The 19022-nt window shown below is 39.1% G+C and overlaps 1 protein-coding gene across 1 annotated transcript in view; it reads right to left on the bottom strand.

Moving 5' to 3' along the window:
* The window catches only part of FREM2 (FRAS1 related extracellular matrix 2), a 281323-nt gene that overhangs the window by 46302 nt on the left and 215999 nt on the right, over positions 1-19022 (bottom strand). The window contains exons 10-16 of the mRNA XM_089690817.1: positions 17212-17376; positions 16946-17128; positions 13800-13930; positions 11228-11386; positions 7363-7666; positions 6867-6998; positions 4211-4542 (exon numbers count right to left, since the gene is read on the bottom strand). Coding sequence (XP_089546943.1) covers positions 4211-4542; positions 6867-6998; positions 7363-7666; positions 11228-11386; positions 13800-13930; positions 16946-17128; positions 17212-17376 — 1406 coding nt within the window. The remainder of the gene's footprint in view (positions 1-4210; positions 4543-6866; positions 6999-7362; positions 7667-11227; positions 11387-13799; positions 13931-16945; positions 17129-17211; positions 17377-19022) is intronic.

Here is a 19022-nt window from a genome sequence, read left to right on the forward strand (position 1 = left end):
AACGTTATGGGAAAAAAAAATATATATATTTATATGTGATTTTTCCGATGTACCCATTTGTTTTATTATAAAGAGCATAATAAATAAAGACCAAACACACAAATTGCTATACATTTCATTTAAACTATAGTCCATTATTCGTTAAGAATGACAATGCCATGTACATGTAAATACCATCTTTGTACCTTCTACTTGCATAGGGGTTGGCCAGGCAGCAAATAATGTCTAGTTGGGATGGGATGTCTTTTGACCTGTACAGATCTCTTTTCAGACTCATTAGTTGACCCATTGGTTCAATAAAAAGTTGAATGGATTCCCCCATTCACACAAGTGAGGTAGATAGAGGAATCTTCTCTGATGTGCCACTGTCCAATCTCACTCTCAGAATACACTGATTAGTGGCTGCAACAGATTGGCTGAAGCCACTGATCGACAAAAATCTTTGCTATATTCCCATTCAACAAAAGCCAACTGTTAGACTGGGAACGATCATACATGAATTGAAATTTGAATTTCAATCAATTTATGGCTAGCCAATAATTGCCTGTGCTATGCTTATTGTTGAAGAGAAAGAATGTGGAAGGGATTGGCCCATTGCCACAATGACAAGTAGATCTGTTGCAATACATAGCCTGCTCTCTAGGAGAGATCTACATATGTAAATGGAAGAATTAAATATGGTACACTTATGTTGGTTGCTCTCTGCTATTCCAGACACTGGCCTATAAATACCTTACATTAAATGCAGCTCTGCCTCTAATGTATGCTCATGGAAACTGGCATCAATTCTAACATGCCTATGCCCATGCAACATTATATTTATTTTGATCATACTCATAATCATGCTCATAATCAACTATAAAAAGGCTTTTTATTAGGTGACACATGATATTTGGACCTGCCATCTGCCAGGACTAATGTGGCACAGATCTGACACCTATCAATGCCTTTAAAAACATTTGCCTTATTTTTTTTTTTTTTTGCAAACTTAGCTACGTGGATAACTGCCTATACTGCTGCTGAGAGCTACCGGGAGGTCTTTGATGTTTCACATAAACGAAAGACTAAATAAAGTTCTGTCAGTAATGAGGATAAAAGAGAAGAGCCTGGTTCCTAAGACTGTGTTACCCGCTGTTACCACTTCAAAGAAAATAAACAGAATCAATCTATTTTCCATATATGTTCTGTTTCACGCATAGACATGAACTCAGAAGCTTCTACTGTCTCTGCGTCGAGGTATGATATATTTAAAGTTTACTGTACTTTTGCATTTAGGAACTTTTTGGACAGAGTAATGTTCTCATATTCACACATCTATAATGACATGTCCCAACAAAGCATTGCTGAACACTCTTGGGGGGTCAAAGTGATTGGCCAGGAGGTTTTTCCTAATTATTGCTATTTCCCCCCCTATGTAAGCACCTCTCAGGTGTTCCATTCTTTCTAGTCACAAAATATAAACTTATCTCTAATGAAGTGGGTCCCATGTCTAGTTGGCTGCTGCACAGTGTAGACATCTTCTCCCCACTACTCCTTGGTCCTCTGCACTGCACTGATTTTCCAGCAATGCGGCGGGGGTAACATCAGCTGTTGCGAGTTTGAAAGAGTTGTGACGCTCGCCTGTTCCCCTCTTCCTGCCTCCTCCATTCATAGAACTCATATTATTCTTTCCCAGAATGCAAAGCATCCTGTGAATGGAGGCTGTGCAGGTGAATGACAAGATCTGCCTCCTCCAATCACAGAGCACTTTGCATTTTGGGCTGTAAAGGCAACCAATCACTTCTACATGTGAATGAAGATGCTGCTACGATGCCAATAAAATTAAAGTGTTACTAAACCCAGGACCCTGCATTCACGATATCTCGTCTCCCACAGTACACAGAACATGGAAATGCAATTATTTTAATAGTACATATAAACTGCTAAATACCTTTTCCTATCAGCAGTATGTAGCAGTCTTGTGACTTCTGTCAGTGTCCTGGCTAAGCACTAGCTAAAGCTTGTAGGAAGAGTTTTCATTCTGCCCTGATTGTCTTATGAGTCTGCATAACCCCTGACCCTCTCTCTCAACAGTGCTGATTGGCCCTGTGCTGATCACATGCACCCTCACAAATAAAAAAAAGCTCTCTAGCAATACACACCAAACTGAGAATGTGCAGCTTGTCCCCAAGCTATGTTTGATCAGCAAATGGATTAGGTATAGTAGAAGAAGGGGAGGATCAAAGAAGATAGGATCAAACAGCATTTTTACACAATGCGGAGGATTAACCCCTCAGGTTCCACAGTGAGTATAACAAGCATGCTTTACTACATATACAGACTAATTTTACTGTTGTGAGTTTGGTAACACTTTAAATTTAAAAAGAAAATGTTTTAAAAATAAAAGTTGAAAAAAATAATTTGAAAATCACCTCCAAACAAATATGTAAAAGCCCTCTGCCGCCATGTACATGTAAATATGAGCACAAAGGCCTGTTGGGTGCACATGTATAAAATAAAGATGATTGTAACACACATGTTAGCCATCGCTATACATGCTGGAGTGGGAGCAATAATTTTAGGGCCATCATTCTCTAAAAACTCTAAATTGATGCTGAATTGATTGTAAATTGACAAATTTGACTACCATGGTATTTCACTGTCTTAGTGGCGTGCACAATTTGTGGGGGTAGACATATTTGGTGTCTATTTATTGGTTGTAACCTCATCTTTTTATTTTACCCCCCAAAATAGGTATTATAATGTGTTTGTGTGCAATAGAATTAATTTCAGTATTTTTAATGAAAATATAGATTTGATAAATGGTAGCATAATTATAATTTGTTATATAAAACTGCAACTGCTATGGGGTCTCTGATTGCAGAGCATATAATGTTTTGGGGTGTTAAGTAATCTCCAGACCCAAAAAAGGCATATGTGCAAATGTGAAGGAAAAAAAAAAAAAAAAAAAAAGAGCTTCCGGCAATGAAAGGGTTAAAGATAGGGCTTAGGGTCAAGTTAATGCTTAAGTTATAGGATCAGGTTCAGTTTTAAATTTCAGGATTTGGTTTGATTTTAAAGTGATTGTAAACCCTTCATTTTTATTATGGTATATTTACCTGTGCTGTGCAAAGGTTTTGCACAGAGCAGACCTGATCCTCCACTTTTCTGGTCCCCCGCTGGTGCTCTTGGCTCCTCCCTCCTGAGTGGCCACCATAGCAAGCCTCGGCCCTGCCCCCCCGATCCCTCCTCACTGTCTGTGGGTGAGGAGGGAGACCCGGAAGAGTCGTTGTTTTCATGCACAGTGCTGGATGGAGAACAGACTCAGGTAGGTATAAGGGGGATCTGGAGGGGCTGCAATCAGAAGGTTTTTTACCTTCATGTAGGTAAAAAAACCTTCAGCCTTTAGAACCACTTTAAGTTTAGGACACATTTTAGGTTTCAAGTGAGGAGAGTGTTAAATATTTGGAGAAGCCTAAAGGGTTAGGGTAAAGTGGTTCTAAAGTCTTAGCATTTTCTACCTTAATGCAGTGTATGCATTAAGGTACAAAATGCTCCACTGCCTATTCCCCCTGCTCCTGCCAACCCCTAATCTGTCTTCAAACACTTACCTGACTCCTCCACTGATCCAGCCTTGTTCTTTCTTCCTCTTCTCACAGGAGATTCTGAGAGCAGTACAAGCCACAGGCTCCTGCTGCTGTCAATTAAACCCTAAGAGGATGGAGCAGGAGTAAGGCAGTGTGAGTCTATGGACGTGTACAGCCTGGCACGAGAGCAGATAAGTATAATGTCTTTTTATTTCAATGACTGAACCTGTATTCTACACAGAAAGCCCAACCCAAAGAACACTCAGAAATAAGACACAAGGTATGGGGGAGGACCTTGGCATAGGCCCCTCTGTTGACCTGCACTGTTGTTTTCAGTGTTGTTATTTTGTGATGTTGTCTCTGTTTTCTGATGGCGAAGGGCCCTTATTTTATCTATAAGCATTTAGAAGCATTGGGTGGATGTATTTTGTTGCACTTCCTTTCTGCTATGTTTGTCAATTTTTCCTTTTTTGAAAAGAAAAGATTTTGCAAAAAAAAAAGAAACAAGACACGAATATTCCATGGTCACTGTCAACTGCAGGTCATGAATATTTTAATTGTTAATTTATGAAATGCAGCTTCTAATATTAAAAGCGCTTTAAGTAAATATATTGCGTCGAATATTAGACTATGCAGCAACATACCTGTCCATCAGTTCCTATTGTTCCTCCGCATTCAGTTAGTAGTTCAGACATATCATAATAGCTGGTAAACTCCCACAGGCAGGCCTCCAGATTTAGGTTGCGGTAGAAACGCAGTGTATTGGAGCCACGGAGTTGTGTGCTGTACTGGTATGGAGATGTCTCCCCTATGACATTGGGGTTCTTGGTGGCATCTGTTAAAAAGCCATAATTTGTCCTCACTTCATTGTAGTCTAGAAGATTGGAACATTTGTGGTTTCCAACCCGAGTACCATCGGGGCTGAGCGTGAGCTCAAAGTTAGACAATTCTCTTGTTGAAACAACTGGCAGCATGCCTAAAATTGAAGAATACACACACAATAAGTAACACATTTCATTAGTTTAATTATCCTGTAAATACATAACTATCGGTTACAAAGAACCTTGTGGGCCTGTTCACACCAGAACGCGTACAGAAAACCAGCGTTCCGTGCATGTTTCCCGCACAGTGTTCATATCGCGCTGCAGTTCCTGGTGTAATCTGGCCCTTAATCTTTTAGAAACAACAAAGTGAAGCACTCAATGTACGTCTATATTTTTCAGTTGGGATGAGCGATATACAAAGATAAGTCATATAAAATGCACACTGACAACTTTCTTTTTAAGGGAGTGGGTTGCCTAGGTAAAGTAAAATAATTAAATTCTAGATGTATTGTTACTTGTGAATTAGCACAGCAAATCAACACAACTCAAAAAGAAACACAGCCCCCAAAGTTTCATTTTACAGTTGTAAGTTCAGCCAAAAGATACATTTTTGGAATAGATTGAGGAAGGTTTAGACACAAGTAGAAGTTCATTTGAACGTTCCAATGGAAATCGCTCGCCAGAGAACTCTACCTTGCTATCATTAAGTCATCTAATTTAATTTGAAAATTCTTAAAATCTCATCCAGACCTGCTACTTGAATGGAATCACAGACATATTAAAGAGGTTTCATTATACACAATTTTTCCTGAAAATCACTTTTATCGCTAGAATTTTGTTTGTTCAAGAAAAAATTTCCATACTCATGCTTCGAATTTAATTCTCTCTGTGGCTGAAATCAAACCTCAATTTGACCCCATTAAACATTGGAAAATTGAACAAACATTCCATTTTCAGATGTAATTCTACTTGTGTGCCAACCATTAAATCATCTGTCAAGTTGTAATTGTTGTGTGTTGCAGTGTTCCCCCTCACTTTCTGTCCTGGTGACCAAGTGGGCATTCTTTCATTGGAGAGAAGTAGAAGGTAAATGCAGATCTCCAGTTGAACTTTTCCTCTCTGCAAATTGCTCATTATATACTTCTGTGCAGAATGTACCAATGACTCAGTGACCCCCTCACCAGTAATAGCTTGTTCCCCTTAGCAAAATACAGAGAATGCACTCCAAACAGGGGAAACAGGGATCACAGATCCAAGTAATGCTCTATTGGTTAGGACATGAAGAGAAATCTCCCCAAAACAGAACTAAAGTATAAAACAATAAAAGTTCATATATGTTTTAACACGTTAAAGTGATTAGAAAGTCTATTTTTTAAAAATAAAATATTAAACAGGTTTATACTTACCTGTTCTGTGCAATGGTATTGCACACAGATGCCCTGAACCTCCTCTTCTGGGATCCCATTCCGATGATCTTGGCTCCTCCTTCTCTGTGTATGCCCCCAAAGTCAGTCACTTGCTATGGAGACAGATGTGTGGGCTTGCCCCTGAGCTGGGCTGTGCGAGCGGCTCGGCCCCACCCCTGCTCTCTGCTCACTGGCCAATGGCTCCTACTGTTCATAGCAAAGCGCGTTAGACCAGGAAGAGAGGGAGAGAAGACCTGCAGTTGGGCACAATGCTGGATTGGTACAGGTGTCAGGTAAGTGTTAGGGAGAGGGAACACACAGTGGAGGGTTTTTTTTTGCCTTAATGCAGAGAATGCATTAAGGTAAAAAAACCTTTAGACTTTAGAACCACCCTAATGTAATTTCAAAAGTAATATTCAAAATGTATAATTCTGTTAATTTCATTAAAATAATAGCTTGTGATCCTGTCCTAAAGGATATTGTGCACTTGCTGGTTTAAGGATAGAACACACTGTGGTTGATTTACTAAAAACAACAGCTTAGTGAATGTGGTGAAGCTTCACTTTAAAAAGAATACCTAATTAGGCTCAAGGAAAATAATAGCATTTTTGCTTGCACATGATTGATTGATGGAAATCAGCAGAGCTTCACCATAATTACTCAGCTCTGGTGAAAATGAGTTCAACTGCACTTGGAAAGTGCCTTTAGTAAATCTAGCCCAGTGGTGCCATGATTGTCATGCTCTCACATGGGCTTCCATTCAAGAGTACAAGTGGCCATTCCAAAACACATTAGGCAGGTATGGTTTGTTGTTGTCAGCATCAAACAAACCCACCCTGAGAAACGCCATAGAGCCATCGCTAAAGTGCATGCAGATAGCTGTAAAAAGGTTACAGGTGATCAGCAGCACTGGGATGCACCAAAACAAAATAAACAGGACAGTGAAAACAAGAATTTTATCACTTATTATACACAGGATCTAACTATAGGAAGACAGCTGAATGAATTGCATTTCTTTCATTTTTTTTATATAAAACAATTGTCACATTAAAACATTATCTGTGGCTTACCATCAATGTGAGGCAGAGTAATGGTGACTTTAATTAAATTTGGATGGTCAGAGTCATCCGGACCTGTATATCGCATTTTAGCAGAGAACGGTTCTGCTCCCACTACTCCGTGCACTCTAGGCTGGCAAAGACCTGTGAAGGGAGAAACAGCATGCAGAGATCATTCAACAATACCCAATTGATACCTAAACTTTCCTTAAACCCCAAACTGCAGTAAAATGTGTGAAAACTCCAAGCACACTATATTCATAATTGCATAAACATCCAAAAGCATGCCCATGCATTCAGCAAACATACTGTACATAATGTCCTACTACTAACAATTATTCCATAGATCTAACCAATCAAAATAATTTTAACCCCAAAGAATTATCTTTTGAGATGTAATTAGGCCCATAGATATAGCAGTCATTGCCTTAGTCTGATCTTCCCAGAAACAATCATTTTCCTAGTCTCTTTAAAAAATAAATAAAAACAATATTGCGGCATAGCTCACCATCATCTGTGCTTATTGTCACAATGGGGCTCAGAAGTTCCAGACCTTCATGTCCATCTGAGTTGACTGCACGTGCTGCGCACTGCACCCGAGAACCGGCTTGGAAGTAGATAGAATCCAGAGTGATCATTTTTGAGGATGTGAAGAATGTGTCAAAGTCCACCTCTCTCATAGGACTGGTCACTCCATCCAGACCCTTGGGGGCACTGACCAGCCAGCGGTAACGTGTCAGCGTGTCATTAATGTTTTCACTGGTGCATATAGAACCAGTTTTATCATAGTCTGAATATTTAGGGTTACAAGCCTGTGAGAAAGAGAATGTGTTCAAAGATTAAAAGACACAGAAAAATAGCCCACAAAAACAACAGCTAGGGCACTTCATATGGGCAACCTGTGTAGCCTTTACAAAGCAGTCACTTTCAGCAGTATGAAAAAAGATCTTAAAAATGTGTTTTATTTCAAATTTTAGAGTTTATGGAGTTTTATTCCTTGAAGCAGTTGTCAAGCCATATGACCACTGACTGTAAATTGTGAGGATGATGTTAATGTGCTCTTAGTTACTAAAATAGTTGCCCCAAAATACAATTTCTGCAGTTTTTAAAAGAAGTCACATGCCAGCTCTATTAGTTTCTTACAGCAGTTTTTGGGCGAACATAAGCAGTGCCTGAAACATTTCCAGCAACTTAGCATTAGTAGCTTTGGAAAAGAACAGCGATCAGCCATCTCACCAAATTCTTTTGATAGGAGACACTGATAAACAGCCTTGGCCTCTACAAGCCATCCTAAATTTAAAGTTCCACAGGAAGAAAAGCTAGCACTCCAATAGATATTTTCAGGTATGTTTTATTTAGTACAGGTGCTTACAGTTCTGTGAAAAAAGCCCCCGTCCTGATTTTTTTTTTTGCATATTTGTCACACTTAAATGATTCAGATCATCAAACAAATTTTAATATTACACAAAAATAACCCGGATAAATACAAAATGCAGCGTATAAATGAGGATTTAATTTATTAAGGGAAAAAAGCTGTCTAAACCTGCCTGGCCCTGTTTTAAAAAGTAATTGCCCCTAAACCTAATAACTGGTTGTGCCACCCTTGGCGGCAACAACTGCAATCAAGCGTTTTTGATAACTGGCTATAAGTCTTTCACATCGCTGTGTAGGAATTTTGACTCACTCTTCTTTGCATAATTGTTTTAATTCAGACACATTGGGGGGTTTTGAGCATGAGTGGCCTGTTTAAAGTCATGCCACAGCATCTCAATCAGATTTAAATCTGGACTTTGACTAGACCACTTCAAAACCTTAATTTTGTTTTTTTTTTTGAGCCATTCAGAGGTGGACTCGCTAGAGTGTTTCGGGTCATTGATCTGCTGCATAACATAAGTGTTCTTGAGTTTGAGGTCACAAACTAATGGCTGGATATTCTCCTTCAGGATTTTCTGGTAGAGCGCAGAATTCATGGTTCCATCAATTATGGCAAGTCATCCAGGTCCTGAAGCTGCAAAGCAGCTCCAGACCATCACACTACCACCCCCATGTTTGACTGTTGGTATGATGTTCTTTTTATGAAATGCTGTGTCAGTTTTACGCCAGATGTAACGGGACATGCACCTTCCAAAAAGTTCAACTTTTGTCTCATCAGTCCACAGAAATATTGGCAGAAAAGTCTTGGGGATAATCAAGGTTTCTTTTAGTAAATGTGAGACGAGCCTTTGTGCTCTTTTTGGTTAGAGTGGCTTTCGCCTTGGAACTCTCCCATGGATGCCATTTTTGCCCAGTCTCTTTCTTATTGTTGAATCATGAACACTGATCTTAACTGAGGTAGGTGAAGCCTGCTGTTCTTTAGATGTTGTTCAGGGTTAGTTTATGACCTCTTGGATGAGTCATTGTTGTGCTCTTGGAATAGCTTTGGTAGGCCAACCAGTCCTGGGAAGGCTCACCACTGTTCCAATTTTTCTCCATTTGTGGACAATGGCTGTCACTGTGGTTTGCTGGAGTCCCAAAGCCTTAGAAATGGCTTTGTAATCCATTCCAGATTAATAAATGTAATTTACTTTGTTTCTCATCTGTTCTTGAACTTTTTTATATTTCGGCATAATGTGTTGCTTTTTGAGATCATTTAGTATGCTTCACTTTGTCAGACAGCTTTTATTTAAGTGATTTATTGATTCAACAGGTCTGGCAGTAATCAGGCCTGGGTGCTGCCAGTGAAATTTAACTCAGCTTTCCAAAACAATGCGGGTAATCACAGTTAATTCATGATTTAGCAAGAAGGGGGGGAATTACTTTTTCACATAGGGCCAGGCAGGTTTGGACAGCTTTTTTTCTCTTAATGAAATCATCATTTAAAAATTGCATTTTGTATTTACTTGGGTTATCTATGTGCAATATTAAAATTTGTTTGATGATCTGAAACATTTCAGTGTGACAAATATGCAAAAATAAAAATAAGCAAGGGGGGGCAAATACTATATTGCAATAGATGGCAAAAATCCAGCCTGACAAGAATGCTTACGCATTTCAGCCTTTTAAAGCATAACTAAAGGCTAAACTTATTTTGTAATTTTGGATAGAGTAGAGAGGGACTAGAACTCCTGTCAGAAGTATTGCTGTCTGTGCTCCTGTTAGGGAAATTCCTTGTCTCTATTAGTTCTGTTAACCGTTATCACCAACAGTGAAAATAAAAGAAAATACCAAATTTTGGGTCAACCCCACAACAGGAACAGAAGTGAAATCTTCCAATGGGGACACTAGTTCTGGTGTCTCTGTGACATAAAGGTATTCATTCACTTTAGAGGGATTTTCTCTCACTTCCTGTTTTGACTATGGGACAGCAAATGAAGGGAAATCGTCTCTATGGAACACATATGGCAAAAATAAACATCCTTTACTCTATCTAAAATAAATAAAAAAAGTTTTGCCCCTATTTTTACTTTAAGGTCTTACTCAAAACCATCTAGTGCAATAAAACATACTTGAGGATATCTACTGGAGTGCCAGCTTTTCTTGTTGTGGGACATGTCATTAGTGCCTGGGACTGTCACCCGTTACTACTGGTGACAGCTTTATATTGTACTGCCAATGAGGGGCAATGCTGTCCCTTGGACCTAGAGCACTTTGCTCATTGGCTCTTGAGTACTTCTGATCATTTCAAAGTTTCAAAGGCAGGCCCTGTTTGCACTTGTTCCTCACCTTGAATTTGCTGCAAAGAGCTGACTACTTTCAGAGGTTAAGGAAATCAATGAAGGGGTGTGTGTGGGCACATGTCTCACCCAGAAAAACAGATAGTTATAGATTGGCCTTTCCGTTCTTGTACTGTGCATTGGCTATCAGTTTTGTCAATATTGTGCACCAACATTTTTCAACATGACAGAAAATTCCAATGTGTTCAGTCAGAATCCCCTCAAGTACTCAAAATGTTTAGTTTTATCAGTTTACTACAATCACTGCTCAGATCTTACACATAACTACCACATACAGAAAAGGTTGGGAAACGTTCTGGAGATCCAGCTTAGTGAATGTGCTTGGATTCTCTTAATACAGTATAAATATAACCCGGGGACCAATTGTGAGATTATAGAAATGGCATAACCTCCAACTAGCAGTCATTTAGAGAGATTTCATCTATTTGGAATGGCCTATCTCAATAGAGAACAGAAGCAGGTAAGGATCTGCAGTCAAATTTGCTAGAATCTTACAGTGTATACAACTGACTAATAATATAATAAGAATAATATTTCTTTCAAACAAAGCCCAACATTTACTTTGTTTATTACAGGAAAGCTAAACTACTATCTGCTTTATTGGAAACTTGTTACCATTTGTTGTCTCACACTCCTGTAAATTTTCTACATAATACTTACTGTAATGCAGGCAGCAGGGTACCCAGCTACAGGGTTAGGGTTGTCCTTGGCTCTAGAGGTGTCATCATATATAAAAAGAGAGACAACCTGGGGAACGGAGGGGAACGTCACGTCTGCCATGCTGTTCATTTCCTCGATGTACACAATTGCTTTAGTCATCTAAAAATGTTAAATATCACACAACATTCAGATAAGGAAGGCACCTACAGTCTTTATAAGACTTTATACAAGATACAAACAAATGCTCAGCTTGTACCACATAAATGGTCTGCACATGATCATAATATACCTTAAAGTCTATGCTCAACCATGTATTTGTATTGCATAGGGTTGGGAAGGGTTAGAAACTATCATAAACAAGCAGGTTTACTTACAATAAATATACATAAATATATATTATTTTCTCTGTGTGAAGATGACTCTAGGCCTCTAGGACTCTAGGAAAGTTACAGATAAAAGATGATCCGAAGTCTGTTGCTCCGCCAACTGCTTGAGCTCATGGCGATAACACCCGCTGTGTCCTTGATGTACATAAAAGTGTCACATTACCAAGTGATGTAGTTAAAATGGAATGTAAACCACCACAGGGACCAGTGTCGGATGGTGTTGTGGATATTTAGGAGCTGGAAGACAGCGTGTATTATCAGCAGGAGTTCAGGCAGCTAACAGGACAGCAACTGTCAGACCTCATCCAACAAGTCACTTATGACACTTCAATCATTGTAAGAAGAACGTAAATAGAAATATTAAACCCGCAGAGCTTTAATATCGGAAAAATAAACGTTCAGATTCTTACAAAAGCCCAGGAGTGACCTTTTCTCTTTAAAGCACAATTTCCATCTAAAGAAAAGTCAGTTGGCAATGCTGCATTTCACAAATGCATGTAGACGTGTGTAGGTCAGCCTTGTTTGATCAAGACAAAAAAACAAATGAAACTGAGGAATAGACTGAAGCAACAATGAAAATACATTAAAAAGGGCTTTATTCTACTGCACCATTCCCCAGCAGTTTGTTCTCTACCTCAGAAATTAAAACTAGTAAAAAGAAAGGCAGTTAAAAGCCATAGCTGAAGATTTTTTTGAATGGTGAAGCACTGACATGTTTCACTCATGGATGGAGATGACCATTCAGAAGCTGTCTAGTCTGTACTGTCAGCACTGCAAGGAAAGGAGAGAAAGCCACAAGGATTTCAAATCCCTGGGCCTGTGAACCGTCTTTTCAGTGTTTGACAACAGGGTATCAGCAATCTGTTACAGCAGGACAGAGGGGGATCCAGTGGATGGCTGGAACTGCTGGAGGCTGGGCGGAGAGAGCTGCTGGAGGCTGAGGGGAGAGAGCCATGGGAGAGGCAGGAGGAGCCCAAGCCACGGCTGCTGATGTCCACAGTGGGATTGGGAGCCAGGTGGAACCCATTACGCAGGGAGGTTTCCCGCAACGCTAGACAAACCTGGGTTCACACAGGAGTTGTGTGGCAAACCACATGGGATTCAGACAGGAATTGCACCGCATTCCTGTTCAAATTGCAGGCAGTCCGATTCATTTTGTATGGGCTCAAATTGTACCGCAAAGGTATCGGTGCTTGTACTCACTTGTAAAAAAGTGGTATCAGTGCATCCCTAATATATATATATCCACACACACACATATACAAATATGTATGTGTTGTGTTCATCATTTCTGTTATAAAGTATTATACAGAGGAAAAAAAATGTTAATGATGATTCAATTCTATTCAATCAGTTGTTGGAGATGAGTAATTGTTTCTTTATGTTGCCTTCATTTTTTTGTATTCCGTTCATCTGACTACTTCTCCACCCCATCAGCAATTTGCTAATTTTGGTTTTTTTTTGGGGGGGGGGAGGGGTTCTTTTTTTCAGCACTAAGGCCTTTCTGCATAGACCAGAATGATGGCCCCTTACCCAAAGCCCCACATCACCCAAAGTTTCACATTACGGATCCCAGGAGGCTTTGGGGCTGTTTATAGCCCACTGCTCATGCACAGAGCAGTGTCATCAAGCTGCTGGGACTCGGAAGAGACAGCCAATCTCCTGATGACATCACAAAGAAGATGGAAGACTCTTTTTAAAATTAAACTTATCTTGGATTATTTTATCCAGTTTTAGTCTAGCACTCCTATCTGGATTTCTTTGGTTTGAGCTAATGTTGGGTGCCCATCAAGCGAAGCCTTGCTGTGTGGGAGCTGCCTCATTAGAACTATTGAGCTTGTTTAATGTTTTCCTTCATCTGACTACACATACAAGTGTAAAAGATCCCAGCACATAATTGAGTTCGTTTTTCTGGAGACCTGGCAGTGCAGCCTGCGGATGACAGCAGGACAGTGCTGCACTTGCTGGGCGGGTGAGTATGTTATTTCAGTTACCCCAGCAGAACAGGCAAAAAGGGGTTAATATTAAAACAGCCCAATGGGGACTGAAGTTCCTCTTTAATGATTTTTCAATATGAAACATTTAAAAATATATGGGATATGTGTGGTAGGTTCTAATTACTAACTATTTACATAAACACAGACTGAGCAGCAGCAAAGAGAGATCTATTAATAGGGAGTAATTACCTGAATTTCCGCAACCATGTTTTCATCTGGTTTCAAATGTACAGTAAAGGCTTCCCTCATCTCTCTAACTCCATCATATAGCACTTCAATCTCCACAATGTGCTGGGTTTCACCTTCCTTAAATTCAATTTCTACAAATAAATAATAAAAAAAAATAAAAACATAATAAATTATCCCAGACTACAAAAATTACAGATAATTACAACTAACCTGGAAAAATTCAGTTAAAGTGACACTACACACACACTATTTAATTTACATTGTCCCTTTCTGTATGTGAATGATGGCATGATGGCCCTTGTTGTGTGTGAATGATGGCACTGTAATTATTTTAATAATAATAAACATCTAAGTACCTTTTTCCCTAATCGATATACAGCTGTCACATGACCCAGCTCTCTCCCAGCCTGTCTACAGGGAAACATAAGCAGAAGGAGCCTCTAGTCCTCTGTTGCTGGCCACATGTTCAAAATAAAAAAAAATCAGCCTTTGGAATATTGAGTAAAAATAAATAAATAATATCAATAAACGGCTTTAAATGATCATACAAGTGTATATTTTAAATCAAATCTGTATTATTTGAAATTTTTTTAAATTAATTTTAAGTAAATAGGAAATTAGTGAAAATAACATGGCATGGGTGGATTTCTGCCAGTCACAGGCTGTTTTACACCCCTCCATCCTGTGCCTTAGAATAAAAGGGAAGTGATTCCTCCATTTATCTCCATGTAATATCCCGCCCCCATTGTGTTTAGCTGGTTAGTGGGCTCTGCTCTCCCTTTCTCTACTACCTTTTCCCTTTCCTTTTTAGATTTTTTTTTACTCTCCCACTCCCCCTTCTCTACTCCCTTTTCCCTTCTTCTTTCCTTTTCTCTTATATTTTAGCATACTAAAAATTGGTATGCTCAGACCTTTGTTGAACACCTCGCATTTGACTTCCCCCATTTACGGGGAACTTTCTTTCCTTTCCATTGCACAGTAGAAGTTTACACGACCCGCCCAGAGAGACCCTCTAAACCTCTATACACTTGTATGGCAGCTTAGGCTCCATGTCCACTGATAATCTCAGCTCCTGATAACTGCTCCGAGTGATCTTATTTCCACCAGGATGTATACACATATTGATTTTGCACATGCTATTTTGTATGGATTAAATTTTCTGTGACATTATCATTTCATTGTATACATTGCATACCACTAAATAAAAAAAAATGAATAAACAGAAACCTATTTCCTAATGTGGTTTAGTTTATATGCGTTGCAAAATTCTTTCCAGCTCTTTAGTGGGAGTTGTTCAAACACAAGAAGGATCCTAAAGCTGCATCAGTATGATTATGTGTAAATATTGGGATTTCCTACAAAGAAATCCCTTCTTTGAAAATGACTTCACAAGGTCAGAAGGCTTTGTTTGGACAAACTCCTACACAATAGGATATTTAATTTCTGACTTAAGTCAGGTCTTTGACCAAGGTCAAAAAGAAAAATGCTCAATATAGCTTGATGCTTTTCTTTTAAATGCTGCCACTTTATTGTTTTAAAACAAACTCCGTTCATATGTTATACTTAGGAATACAAAAGTGTTTTTCTTTTTGCCTAGTTTTTAGGAACTGCTTTAAAACAAACTACAAAAGTGCTTTGATACTGCATTATTGGTTTTTTTAAAATAATTCTCGCTTAAAACTCTGCTGGATCAGCAATATTACTTAGCTAATATAAATATAAAGAAATTAAAATGTGTCAGCAATCAAAAAACAATCATGATGAGTAATTATTATCGCAATCTGTTAAAGGATTAAAGGCCATTGAAATATTCAATAAAAAAAATCAAAATTAATATTAAAAACACACTACATTTAGAGGTAATATTTTGTCCAGCTCTGGTAAATCTGATCATCACTGAGTTTCTGAGCTTCTCTATGCAGTGCATGCAGAACATGGCTAGTGGGAGGGGCCAGCACGGTACTGTACATAGTTTCCTGAAAACATGACAGTACCTTGTCTCAGTAGCTCCTCCCAAGAGCCCTTTGTCTGGATGCAAGCAGTGGGCTCTCTTGGGAGGAGTTACGCAAATCTCAAAGTATCTTCGTTGACAGATGTCAGCCTCGAGCAGTGGGCATTCCTAAACAGACTGAATTTGCATGCAGACTACCCAAGGTAATGTGATGCTGAGTCTCTATGATTGAAAGAACTTAAATCCAATGAATTAAAGGGGCGGTACACAAACAGTTCGGCCTGGAAACTTCCTACAGCTTGATGATTCTGAAGTCCTCCAGGCATGAAATCAGCCAGGCTCTATCTGACTAGCTGGAGCTTATATTGCACACTGTGATAAGCTCACAGTGTGCAATGAAATCAGAGTAAGCAATTTCAATATATGGGAGGAGCCTGCACAACTGTGCAAGACTGAATGTAAGACTGGAGTTTGACTTTAAAGTGACACTAAAGTCATGTTATACTTACCTGCTCTGTGCAGTGGTTTTGCACAGACAAGCCCGGATCCTTCTCTTCTCAGGTCCCTCTTGTCAGGTGCCAGGAGCTTGCTAAGGGGACACCTGAGCAGGCACACTCCCAAACTGCAGCTCTGCATGTCCATTCACAAACAGATCCACGGCTCGGTCCCACCCTCCTTCCTTTTCTGATTGGCTCACTGGCTGTGCCTGACAACAGCATGAACCAATGGCTCCTACTGCTGTCTCAGCCAATGAGGAGGGAGAGTCCACAGAGAACCAAGGCTCTTGTGCACATAGTTGGATCACGATGGGGCTCAGGTAAGTATTGGGGGGGGGGCTGGGGGGCTGCTGCAAACAGAAGGTTTTATACCTTCATGCATAGAATGCCTAGGCTACTTCTGTGCAATAATAAATGTAATCATTGTCTAGTCAACATATCACTGGATTAGATAGAGTCCTTTTAAATATCTGCTTGGAATTCAGCTTTAAATAAAAAAAAAAAAAACGTCACCAAACAGATCATAATTGTTCCTTAGGTTTCCATTCTGCATTCCTGAACTTACTGTATATTGTTACCATACCGCATGCATTCACTTGTTGTATCATGAGATCAATAAGCTCATCTCAGACAAATGCCAACATGTTGCTATGTGGGTGAGGAATTGATCAACAGTCTATAAACAGAATGGAGTGTACCTTCTGACACAGGGTTGTAATCTTCTCCAGAGGTAGCAGAGCCATCCTTTGTGTGAACACGTACAATGGAGACCTTTGAAGTGTCTCCTAGACGAACAACTGGAATTTTTACAACTACGATTTGTCCGGGTTCCTTTGGTTCACTCACACTAAACTTGGTGTCTCCAAACTTTATGATTGCCTCTGAAAAATAGAACATTTATGAGATAATGTAGCTATTATTTGAATTCTCAAAGTACCATTTTATGAGTGTCTTCCGGTCTTACTGTCTGAGTCATCTTTAATCTTGATCAAAGTCTCGTTGAGTTCTCCAATGGATGCTCCAAAGGGAGAATCACTTTTTGGAGTGCCAAGGACCAGTCGCAGCTCTTCCTCCTCTTCGTGGATTGAATCATCCACAAGCACAACAGTGCAAGGCCGTTCTGTTTCTCCTATACACGTGTAAATTGGAAATAATTTTACTATAAGTAGCATGGTGTGTGTTTTCTAACTAATAATCCATTTACAATACTGAAGATAAAATACCTTTTGTGGGTCATACATAAAGCAATTTCAACCACTATAACCTAGCTTTCACCCAAAATTTATTTAAAGTGGTTGTGAAATCTTACATATACTAAGTGAAGTGACTGGCCTCAGGTGATACACGGAGATTAAACAAATCCTCCTACATAAGTTGTACCTGTTTATCTGCAATCTTCTCTTCCCTATATCTGTTCAAGGTACTGAATTTATAAAGCTTGTCTGAGAGTTCAGAAAAAAGGGGGAGGAGAGCTGAAACTACAGTCTGCAGAGCTCAGTGAGGAGAGCTCTGAGAGCTGATTGCAGGGAAGAGACAAACCTCCTTTCACACAGTTCACAGGAACAGAGCTGAGGCTGTCAATCTGCTGGAAGTCCCTTCCCATCACCATTTTCCTCTTGTCAGAAGTGATTCATGCTGATAGCAGAAGAACAAAGCAGCAGACGGAAATGATGCTTAGTGCTCTTAAAAGTACATACTATAGAGGTGTATGCTTTGCTCATATTTTATGTCTGAGGTTTACAAGCACTTTAAGCCTAGGTGGCTAATTACAAATTTAGCTAAATTTGGCACATGAGCCAACTCAAACTTTATGGCTAATTTGTATGCTTAATTGATATTTGTGAGGACATACAAGGTTTTTATACTGTATAAGCTGCAACGTTTAAAAAAAACATTGCTTTGAATGTTATTATCAACTGACAAATGCGCAAAAATGTAATCCACAGTTGCTGGCTGTCAAAGGGAAGAAGCTATTTAACATACCCTTAGTATGGGCCATCGTAGGGGAATCTACAGATTGTTGGCAGTAAGGGGTTATTTAGCCCATTACCTAACCAAACAGATCGTCATCATTTCTTGGAAACTGTAGTTGATAGGTTACTTTAATCCGTTTCCTTGCTTTTTAAGATTTAAAATAGGTTAAAAGACATTGAAATTGCCAGCAAACTATTGTATGTTCCAGAGCAACTTTAGAAATTAGCCCTCTAATTTTGGCCTAAAGGGTGTCAAGTCAAGCAGATCATACTTTTCTTCTGTATTTGATATGTTTTTGAGCTGCATTCCCATAGGCTTTTAGAGAAACAGAAATCAGAGCAGAACAGACAAAAACACATACCGCAGAAGCATCTAAATTAAACTAAATCACTTCTGGGTGGACTTATCCTTCTGTATGAAACATTGACATTAGTCTGGGGTGGATGGTGATCTTAAGATATAAGGAGCATTATTATTTTATCTTGTTTTAGACTCTGGTTATACTTTATGTATATTAGGTGATATAAGGTTTGATTTAGTAAAGGCAAATAGACTGTTCACTTCTAAAGGAATTTTCTCCAGAGCGTTAGGTAATGAGATGAAGGTTTGGCAACTTCTATCATCATGTTTTTTATTTTGCTTGCACATGATGCAAAGCAAAAACCCCCACATTCACTAAGCTCTGCAAAAAACTCCCTTGCAAAGTGCAACTTCATTTACAAGGTGAACAGTCTAATTCTCTATTGTAAATCAGTCCCATGGTTTATAAAATCTATGACTTTGACACTACGTATAAATTAA

Source organism: Staurois parvus, unplaced genomic scaffold, assembly GCF_062004578.1.
Source record: "Staurois parvus isolate SC_StPar_1 unplaced genomic scaffold, SC_StPar_1.0 ptg000544l, whole genome shotgun sequence".
In the NCBI taxonomy this organism is placed as follows: Eukaryota; Metazoa; Chordata; class Amphibia; order Anura; family Ranidae; genus Staurois; species Staurois parvus.